The 11,198-nt window shown below is 35.2% G+C and overlaps 1 protein-coding gene and 1 non-coding gene across 2 annotated transcripts; one reads left to right on the plus strand and one right to left on the minus strand.

The window, feature by feature from the left end:
• Window positions 1-321: 321 nt before the first annotated feature.
• TRNAN-GUU lies at window positions 322-403 on the plus strand. Its single transcript has one exon. It is a non-coding gene; the product is annotated as a tRNA-Asn (tRNA).
• Window positions 404-2,269: 1,866 nt separating this feature from the next.
• On the minus strand, window positions 2,270-6,032 carry LOC109172147 (protein SAR DEFICIENT 1-like). Its single transcript, XM_019321294.1, has 7 exons — window positions 5,838-6,032; window positions 5,657-5,735; window positions 4,518-5,112; window positions 3,609-3,769; window positions 3,234-3,434; window positions 2,993-3,086; window positions 2,270-2,632 (listed from the first exon to the last, which is right to left on the minus strand). Exons 1-7 carry the CDS (start codon window positions 5,948-5,950, stop codon window positions 2,541-2,543), a joined length of 1,335 nt encoding a protein of 444 aa, XP_019176839.1. The 5' UTR covers window positions 5,951-6,032; the 3' UTR covers window positions 2,270-2,540.
• Between the last annotated feature and the right edge of the window lie 5,166 nt (window positions 6,033-11,198).

Here is an 11,198-nt window from a genome sequence, read left to right on the forward strand (position 1 = left end):
CAATCAAAATCTAAAACATTGTATAGAGTTCAATTCTTAATTTTGATAATGTGATTAATGTCCAACTTTAAAGTGTAAGCAAAAAAGTTATGTTTAAATAAGTAAAGTAAGTAGAAAAGAGAGAAGATGGTGATAAGTAAAAGAAGATGATAATAAATATAATCATAGTAATGTAGTTATAGTGACATATAACCAAATAGATGATGGATGATTCTGTTTTCCATTTGGAAAAGAGTTTTTAAGAGTGTTCAAGATTTCTAGAAAACTGAAAAATTATTTTCAGTTTTCAAAATGAAAAACTGTGCTAATAAACACACACAAGTTGCTTTGGCTGAGTGGTTAAAGCGTGTGCCTGTTAAGTACATGGGGTTTCCTTGCGAGAGTTCGAATCTCTCAGGAAACGAATCCACTTTTAAAAGATTTCAGAGACCGGTTCGATCAATCCATATAGATAGATCAACGGTTGAGGGTTGTTGAAAAATAAGTAAAAAAGGGGTGCATCAATTTTATAAATATTGCACTTAAAAGTTTACAATAATTATAAAATTGACCGACCTCATATTTTTTACCAAGACTATGTGGTATAATGGTACCCGGGTTGAATTTTCATTTGAAAGGTTGTGAGTTTGAGCCTCAGTTGAGGCGTTATTAGTTCTTTGTATTTCAGTAGGTTGAAAAAGTATATTAGTTCTTTGTGTTTCAGTAGGTTGAAAAAGTAGGCGTTATTAGTTCTTTGTATTTCAGTAGGTTGAAAAAGTATATTAGTTCTTTGTGTTTCAGTAGGTTGAAAAAGTATATGAACAGATACTACAATATAATAGAACCAGTACCATTCAATAAATTGTTTTTTTATATAGGAGGACCATATTCTCATTTGAGAACTTGTTCCCAAGAGAAAGCTAAGAACTAATCTCAACCGTTCACCGGTTGATCTAACAGTTCTAGAGCAAAGAGAAAAAACTATAATGACATTTTGATAATTCTTTCAACTTTAAAAATACATTTTTTAAAAAAATATTATACGCTGCACTTTTCAATACAATACAATGCATTTTTTATCAATTTAAAAATGCACTGCAATAAAGAATACCTTCTAGAGTTTATAATTTAATTTTTTTTATTTGGTTTAGTATTTCGCTTTTTGGTTCATTTCATAGAATATAAAATGAACCAAACAATTGAATATAAGATCATGGAAGAATAGTCTAGAAGAGATTGATGTATTATAGGTTCTTTAAATTCAGATAGTTTCACTATATATATATATATATATATATATATATATATATATATATATATATATATATATACTCCGAATCAGGTGAGGACCTAATCTTAGGTGAGGACGTGAGGACTAATTTAGACCATTAAATCAGAATGATGTATGACTGAGATTAAAAGAAACAAATCACACGGATTAAGAAAACAAATCCCTTTAAAATATTAAAATATATAAATTTAGGGTAAATCAGTCTTATTAAAAGATGTGCATTCCTATACAAAATGTTGTGCATTCCTATACTGAGTGTTGTGCATCAATAACTTCATTGTTGTGCATTCAAACCCTGCCAAAAAATCATACAGTGAACATCCAATGTTCTACGATGCATTGAGCTATGTGTTATAATGCACAACTCCCTAGCCTATAGTGCACAACTTACAACACTAGGTTGCACAATCAGCACACACGAATGCACAATCGTACTACCCAGGCATTTATACATATACACGACAATCCAAATATAGACAATATTATACTCAAAAGAACAATCGAAAAAAAATAAAAAATACTGATTAGTTTGCATGGGCGAACACTCAATCAATAATGAAAAAATCGCGGCTCCAAATTGCAACGGTGATGATCCAAGAAAATAAGAAACCAATTTGGCCAAGGATTATACTTGCGTTCACACTTAAAAAAAAATTAGAAAAAGACACTATTATCCCACTTTAACAAAAAAGATCAATCCATGTCATCTCAAAAACTCAAATCTGGACCATCCAAATAAAAAAACAAACGCACAAGATTAGTCCTCACGTCCTCACTTAAGATTAGGTCCTCACCTGATCCGGATTATATATATATATATATATATATATATATATATATATATATATATATATATAATGTAATTTATTAAATTATAATAATGTTGATATATTTATCAATTTGAATATTAATATACAAAAATTTAGATAAAGATCGAGATACTAATTGTTGTCTATATATTTTGCTAGGGTATGTACAGTCAATCTCACAGAGTACTTATAAGTCATATTCAAATAACTATTATTACTGGCAAAACTGAAACTAATAACAAGTAATAAGTTGTGCACAATGGATGGTACAACAAACATAATAGAATACTACTCATAATTTAATGATAATGACTCCAGCAACAGAGTTTACGTGCCACAAATTCCGACCTATTAAACATAGGACTTTACGAGTAGTTCAAGTTACGTTGTTGTATCTATCACCATTGGACTACGTTTTAATTTATACCATTTTGTACTTGGACTTTTCCAGGGCACACAGGTCAAAGTCTGTTGAAAAACTCTTCAGCTTCATCAGTGCAAACCCTTGTTATTGTCTGTTGATGAGTATTCGGGTATTCATCTATCAACTCCCCTGTTACAATCAATCATATATCAGCTTAATTGTTAGCTAGGTATCAACCAAACCGTTAACTTTATTATAAGTTTTCAAAATCTCATCTCGTATGAAAAAATCCAACTTTAATTTGCCCCATAAATGGGCTAGTCTGGTGCAAACATGGATTACTCCAAGTATGATATGGGTTTAAAGATGTCCCAATAATTAGGGTCTACTCAAGACATGCACCTCGTGATCTAACAAAAAAAAAATGTCAATGTTCATGCTTACGGTTTCGAGTACAATGAGATAGCTAATTGAATGATAATTCATAATGTATGGTTCCACAATCTATAATTTATATACTCTATATATAAGTTTGATTAATTAAATTACCTTGGGTTAGTAATGCTGGCTCATGGACTACATCACACTCTTGTAAGGAACTCCAATTTAGATACGCATTCTTAACCAAATTCGCCATGTATCCCTAATATAATCCACCAAAAAAAAAAAAAAAAAAAACCTTAATAAATCAATTTAATACTATATACGAACTTCGTAAATATTAATACTAACTTAAAATTATGCATTCACGTAATTTTATATTGCAAGAAAAATAAAAGAGGTGGTTTACCTTTTGGTGGATGGTTAAGTGGTTATAGGCAGAAGCATAAATTTGGCCATCAATATTAGCCCTAACAACTTGGCAAATGGGATTGAGGAAAAGAGTGTAGTTGTCCCCTTGTGATATGTACAATTTACTGCCTATCTCACAAGTGCTTGCATGTTTATAAGTTACATCCCACATTTTCTCTGACATCCCACCTCCTAATATCTGTTTAAAAACAATGAATAAATAAGCATTAATTTAAAAAAAAAAAAAAAAAAAAAAAAAAGCATGATGTTAATCGATATATATATATATATATATATATATGACTTTTAATGAATTCATGTGTGTATATACCATGAAAGAATTGATAGAAATTAAGATAAATGATATACATACACTTCTGAGCTTGTTGCAATCAATCTCAGAGAGCTGCAAGAAATGTTGCACTGTGTTGACGCCATTTGAGGCGAGTTTTTTATGAAACTTTCCATCTTTCCCAATATTCTTTAGTCGCCACACATCATCATCTAGTGCTGGTGGGTAATGTTTTTTGTACACTGCAATATATACATGAGTAGAAATTATAAATTTAATATGCATGCTATATATACCAGCAATATAATATGCATGCTATATATACCAAAATACTATACCTAGATATATTGTATGTTACAGATCATTTAGTAGTTAGTGTATAGAAATGCTGATATATATATATATATTTGTTGAGGATAATACCCGGACTCTCAAGGCTCAACACTACCTGCTGATAAGTCATGCTCGAATTAATCATTTGTCAAAAAGAATAGATCAAATCTACTTTTGACCTAAGTACTTGGAAAGTTGGTCAATCGACCCATGTCTAGCGCCAGACAAGAACAGGTTGGGCCCTCCCCAGGGTCCAATGTTGAAAGAGGACTCATAGACTCTATTAATCAACTTTAAATTTGTCGTTTAATATTGTTATTTTCTACTTAAAATGTGACATGCTTATTTTAAACTCTATCAAATTCTCTTGTAAGTCCGATCCTAACTATGAAGAACTACGTTACTCATCCCTATTATTCTATTCATCAATATAATAGTGCCCAATCACTGTGTTGATACATAGTATGTATAGCATCTATGTTAGGGTTGTAGTGCTTTAATTTACCCTAATAATATTTTTCAAGATTATTTTAGAAATTTCATTTTTTGTATGCATTTAATATCATGGAATATATATATAGTTGTATAATTGATTGATTTGACATTTATTCAAAGAAGAGATATATAGGGAAGAAAAATAGTACGAAAAAAGCTTACACTCGCCGCGGTGATCTTTGACCATGAAAGAGTTAGTTATGGCTTCTCTGATATCAACACTTTGTCCTCCGGCGGCGTTTCCGGCGTGCACAACTCTAGCTCCCAGCCTGAACCTCCGGCACCGGATCCAGCTCGAGTTATCGGTAAACTCAACGTTGTTGGAGAGATGAGCCGAGCCATCCGTCATGCTCACAAACGAGTCTCCGGCGAGCAACGGCCGCTTTCCGGTGCGTTCCTTCACGACATTCTTGTTGAAATCGTGGGTAGTCCACGGCCCCGCCACTTCTCCGTCTGGGGGGAAGTCGCCGTCGAGGACAACCACCTCGAGCTTGATCGGAAAGGGGAGGGCGGCGGGGATTAGTCCGCTGCCGCCGCTCGTGTCCACCAGCATGATCTCGAGGGGGGTGGCGCCGTCCTCCGTCAGAATCCTGGTTCCGGTGAAGATCTGAACGGCCAGTTTCTGCCGGAAAATTAGACTTAGGGCTGGTGGTCGGCCATGGCAGCTATTATGGGTTTTCAGCAAAGACGATGATGAAATCATCGCCGGTGATGGCGAACAAAGTCGCCTCACCGCATTCTCCACCTCTTCTTGCACCTAAACGAAAGACAAAGATCATAGTAAGTGATTTTAAAGAAATGAATGTAACTAAGAATTAGGGTTCATCATTTCTCTTTACACCCTCTTATTTTTCCCCTCTAATCTATCCTTGTTGTGCAGAGACCCATTAAAGACTAAATTCAGTCCCATGTGACTAGGAGATTATTGGACAGAGACACAGAATTCAGTCCCAAGTGACTAGAAAATTGTTGGGTAGAGGCTTGCAGAGACTGATAAAGGCTTAAATTCAATCACAGGTGACTAAGAGATTGTTAAGCAGAGATTCGAAGGGTCAAATCCAACATCTGCCTCTAAAAATGTGACAGTAAAATTATGCATTTGCTACGAATTAGAGCTTTTGGAGGGGTGGTTAAGGCTAGCATGTGCCGGGAAAAATCCAGCACTAGGCCAGGTTACTAAAAGGTATAAAAAAATAAAATTATGTTGGGTTAGTCATATCAAAGGGAAAAAATAGAAGGTGATTCAAGAAGCATTTTCCATCCCTAAAGCAGTCAATAATTCCAATAATCTTTCTGCGTACCACTTTCCTAACCATTGGTTCCAAGGCAGCTGAGCAGAAGTTCTCTAAGCATTTCATCGTCACCACTTCTTTGATCACACTGCAATAAATTAAACAAACAACAAAAATGACGATGACCGCTAAGACAAAAAGAAAAGCTAAAGGAAATGATCTTATAAGAAGAAGAAGTGAGCATGCATACGAAGCCAAAGAAGGTCTGATCCGTTTAGGGTTTGGCTGCTGGTTGGAGTTGGGCATGATCATAACTTCGTCGTCGTCGTCTCCGGCGAAGTTATGAATCCGTTTTGCTGCCATTTTTAGTAGTTGAACCCAAGATTTTTGTCAGGTGAAATATGAAAGAGAGAGAGAGAGAGAGAACTAGTTTAATGAAGCTAGGGTGGGTACAGGGGGTATATATATAAAGGGAATGAATTGGTATATAGTTTGACGAGGAAGAGATTAAAACCTATGATTACATGGGAAACTTCCTCGTATAATGTTCGAAACAGCTACGTAAGCTACTGAGGGTTTCGATACAGGCCTAAATGATGTGACGACTTTGACGACAACTCCACCCCTGAGTCAATCCCTTTTGTACTTAGAGAAAGAACTCGTAAATCAGAAAATACAAAGAAAAAATACTCCACCTATAAATTACTGCATTTTAAAATTTTATGGTAAAACAGAATCTTCTAACAAGCAACCTATTTCACATCATCTAAATAATAAAAAGAGTTAATAATTTCACCAAAATTCCGTTGTTTTTTGTGATAATTCTAAATTTAGTCCTAAACTATCGTTTTTGTCATTTAGCATCCCAGTGTATTATTTTTTGAACACTTTTAGTCATTCTCATGACTTTTTCTATTTTTAGTAAGGACATTTTTGTCTCTTCATTTTTTTTTCTAGTTTCAACCGGTTTAATTGGTTTAGGACTTTACTAAAATCAGTTGTTGAAACTTAAGGGAGTCGATCTAAAGTTTTAGGTGGCGTGGTTTAACTTCTTAAGATGCGTTGTTTTCCTTCTTAAGGTGTGTTGTTTTCTTTTTTAAGGTGCGTCGGTCTAAACCTTTAGGTGCGTGATTTTCCTTCTTAAGGTGCGTTGTTTTCCTTCTTAAAGTGCTTTGTTTTCCTTCTTAAGGTGCGATGTTTTCCTTCTTAAGGTGCGCCATTTTTACAGTTTTTTTTTCACTCAACAGTACAATGGTGTTTTTTAGTTTTGGTTCCCAAGTTCAAAATGATCTGATCCAGGTTTTGCTGTTTTCAATTATCTAATTCAAAAGAAAAAAATTATGATAACAATATAATAACAAATAGTAGAGTTGTTATCTTTGGAGTAAACATGAAAAAGATAAATGCAGAGGACACACATTTTTCTTTTAAATTTTCATTGATTTGAGCCGTTGATCTAGATTTGATCGACAGCTCATATTTAACCCCATATATATATGATGATCTATTAACTTTTTATAAGAAATATATATAGGGATGAGTTCGGGTGCGGAGATGCTCTTCACCTGGGAGCATCTCCGCACCCGAACTCATCCCTATATATATTTCTTATAAAAAGTTAATAGATCATCTTCTTTTGGGTGAGTTTAAGACATTTTATATTCAATTTGGTTAATTTGTAATAATTTAGGCACAAAATGATTAAATCAATACTTAAATGGTTAAAAGTGAAAATGTTACAGAACAAAAAAAAAATTTAATAAGGAGATAAAAATTGAGGGGGACCTGGAATCCTGGGTGGCCCATGTATTTTAAAGGAAAAGTATGTCTAAATAGGGTGTCCATTTTTATTGATGATGTGTTTGCCCAATAATAATAATGAGAATCTATTGCGCTAAGGGAAAAAACTTTATTGATGAGGTGTTGGGCAATAAGAATAATAGAAATCTATAGGGCTAAAGAAAGATGGAAGCATGAAGCAAAATAATCTAAGTAGGTGGTACCAAAAGGGTTCAAACCCTCCACCTCCCACTTAATAACACACAATCAATCCACTTAGCTACACCAACTCTTGTTATTGGAGGTCAGAAAGCTCCACTTATGCATGAGAAGTGCGCTAGAAGCAGGGTAGTTGGGGGGCACATGTGTGTTCAATAATGAAGACTAGCTCATGCCGTACATTTGTCAACCATCGGGAAAGTCTTCAACACTATATAAGGAGCTTGATACCCTTTAGACATCATTCCCTAATTCGCTAAATCCCCTTGGTTTAGTATTTTGTGATTTTAACCTTTAACCCATACACCAGGGTTCAATTCCTAGGAACAACATTATTATTTCTAGTTCATTATTTGAGTAATAGCTTGTATTATCAATTTATTATTTTGACCGCCATTTGGGCGGACTTTGTACGTACTCTTCTAGGCCTAACGCCCCTGCTGATAAAACTATTATCTTCCTAACCCCCCCCCCCCCCCCCCCCCTTTATGTACTTTCATACCCAGTTTATGGTGGACCTGGTCCATAAAAACTATCATTGGTGTCGTTTGTGGGACAAGAAGTAGGTCAAATGGATCTCTTTTATTCATTGATGTTCTTGTGTGTTGTATGATACATTGCATATTCTAGAGAGAGGGGAGAGCTCTACATCTTAGAGAGAGAGAGAGAGAGAGAGAGAGAGAGAGAGAGAGAGAGAGAGAGAGAGAGAGAGAGAGAGAGGAGGGAAGAAACCCCCTAAAATGAAAAGTCAAATGCACTTATATAGGCTCAAGGGTTGACGAGTTTAACTTTGACCCGTTGATTATGACCACGACCCGAACCGTTTGACCCCGACCCGACTATAAACGAGAGCATGGACGTACATGGAGGTATAACCCGGGGTATATATCTTATCAAGTAGCCCCCCCCCCCCCCCCCCCACAAGTTCGGGCCCTGACGATTAGTTAACGAGGAAGGGTTCGGGCTATAAAATTTGATTATACGGCCCGTGATTTACGCCGGTTGCCTCGTTAAAAACCTTAACCTAATAAAAAAAAACAAATGAGAAAAAATTCTAGTTAAGGAAAAAGAGTATAACCATAAGCACAGTCTTTTGGACTAAACAGTGTCGTTTAAGTTCTACAAATCTAGGGATCGGATTTGCAACACGATTCGAGAGGTCAAAATCTATCGATATGGCGATCGGGATGCTAGCTATGATTAGGAGATCGGGTTAACCGCGATCTAGAGGTCTACAGTTAATTCCGTGTATAGATATGTATACTGTATGTACGTAAAATCAAGAGTAGAAAATGGTAGATATTCAAAAAAAAAAAAAAAAAGAGTAAAAAATGGTAGAATCAGCTTAAGGATTCTTTTATTTATTATTGTTCCTCCATGCTAGGGAGAGTAGGGAGGGGTACTATATTTTAGAGAGAGTGTGTGTAGAAGAGAGGGGAAGGAACCTCCTAAAATGAAGGGTCAAAGGCCCTTATATAGGCTCAAGGGTTAACGGGTTTAACTTTGACCCGTTGATTATGACCACGACCCAAACCGTTTGACCCTGACTTAACTATAAACAAGAGCATGGACGTATAGGGAGGTACAACCCGGGGTATATATCTTACAGTACCCATTTGACCCTTTCCTTTTATGCAATCAAACCCGAGATACGTTGAAATGGCCGAGTCACAAAACGAACATTTTCGGGACTTACAGGAATGCGTTAGCAGGGAACATGAGAGGTTTGACTGACACTATAAGCGTTAGAGGAGATACTACCATCGGCGGAACCAACCAATGTTCCCAAGGAATGAGTCGGAGCTAGCGTTCAATCTTTAGTCCGAGAGACACCTAAGTACCTAACAATATCGGCGAGTGAGTTGCCTAGCAATAGTGTGGGGCGCGGCCCACGTGGACCAATATCCGATCGATGACCCAAACACTCAAGCAAATCATCTCTTACTCGACTCATTACTCCATGAGTTGTAGGGGTGTTACTGTGTTAGTGAACAAAGCTTTCGATAAACTATTCGTATTCGTGTTCGGTAAGCGTTCGTTTATGTTTGTTTATTAAGATAAACGAACATAAATAAACAAATTTTAGAGTTCGGCTTATAAACGAAAAGAGTGTGAATAGTTGTAAGCTCGTTTACTAAGAGCTTGTGAACAAGCTAAGCAATTAAGATAATATGTGTGTGTGTGCGCGTGTGTGTGCAGGGACGAAGCCAAGAATTCTGTTGAGGGGGGGAGGGGCGAAGAAGCAGGGACGGATCCAGAATTTTTTTCAGTGAAGGCTAAACATTAAAACAAAAGAGATAATTTGAAAAAAAAATACCTAATAAATATAGGTATAAATATTGTTGGATATGAGTAAAAAATAAAACACATCGAAACTTTATAAAAATATTCATAACAAAATATGAAACATATAATTAATTTGATAAAATAATTTGAATAGAAAACACATTATAAATTACACATCTCATTATTAATATAAAAGAATGTTATATATGTACATGTGTGTGTGTGTTAAATATTAAAAAATGACTATTAAAAATGTGACTGTATTGAAGCCATAAGGAATGAGCCAAAAAAATTGTGAAAATGTGTGTGTCTGTGTCTGTGTCTGTGTATTAAATATTAAAAAATTATTAAAAACGTGACTGCGTTGAAGCCATAGGGAATGAGCCAAAAAATTGTGAAAATGTGTGTGTGTGTGTGTGTATTAAATATTAAAAAAACTATTAAAAACGTGACTGCATGTGTTGAAGTCATAGGAAATGAGCCAAAAAAAAATGTAAAAATTTGTTGATGCCAAGAAAAGATTCAAACCCCTGACTTTCATTATAACCAAACTCATGCTTTGCAAACTAATCTAACTCACTTCTCGTTAACATTCATCTATTTTTATACTAATACTAAAACATGTAATATATATACATATATATACATACAAAGGTTATATATGGGGTGGGGGTGGCTGCCCCTGCCCCCCTTTAGCTTCGTCCCTAAGTGTGTGTGTGTGCGCGCGCGCTACTTCTATATTTAATACATATGTATATTCTTTTAATTTTAATACACATATAGCATATATATATATTTAATAGTTGTTGTGTTGTGTTTTTTTTTTTATTATTATTATTTGTGAACACAGATTATATTTTGTTCACGAACGAATTGTGATCATAAACATGTGCATGTATTTAGTTATTAAGTGTTTATGAACGAGAATGAACATGTTCATGACGTGTTTGTAAACATTAACAAACATGTTCATAAACTTGAACGTTAAGGAACACTAATAAATGTTTAACAAACGAACACAAATAAGATTTTAAAAAAACCTTAAAAAACAAACACGAACACTTCACAAATATTAACAAACTCCGTTTGTTCATGTTTGGTTCATTAATAGCACTAACAAGCTGGAGGAAAGCACCACCAAGGAGGGACCTAGTGCAAGGGGCCCGAGGCAGCAACCAGACTAAAATAAGAGAACTTGAACCTATTCACGAAGAGACCGTCGATGAGAATATTGATCGTACCACGACTATCAAGAGTCCTCGAGTTGGGTAGGTGGCCCTAGATCAAATAATAACACCTTAGTGTGCTTGCAAGCCGGGGGGGGGGG

The sequence above is a fragment of the Ipomoea nil genome, unplaced genomic scaffold (genome assembly GCF_001879475.1).
Source record: "Ipomoea nil cultivar Tokyo-kokei standard unplaced genomic scaffold, Asagao_1.1 scaffold0415, whole genome shotgun sequence".
Lineage (NCBI taxonomy): Eukaryota > Viridiplantae > Streptophyta > Magnoliopsida > Solanales > Convolvulaceae > Ipomoea > Ipomoea nil.

Excerpts from the sequence above, each read along its gene's own strand:
- LOC109172147 (XM_019321294.1), bottom strand. The coding sequence starts at position 5,950 with ATGGCAGCAAAACGGATTCATAACTTCGCCGGAGACGACGACGACGAA. Across the intron at positions 3,770-4,517 it reads CAAAGATCACCGCGGCGAGT|TGTACAAAAAACATTACCCA; the intron begins GTAAGCTTTTTT and ends TATATATTGCAG. Across the intron at positions 3,087-3,233 it reads ACTTAACCATCCACCAAAAG|GGATACATGGCGAATTTGGT; the intron begins GTAAACCACCTC and ends GGATTATATTAG.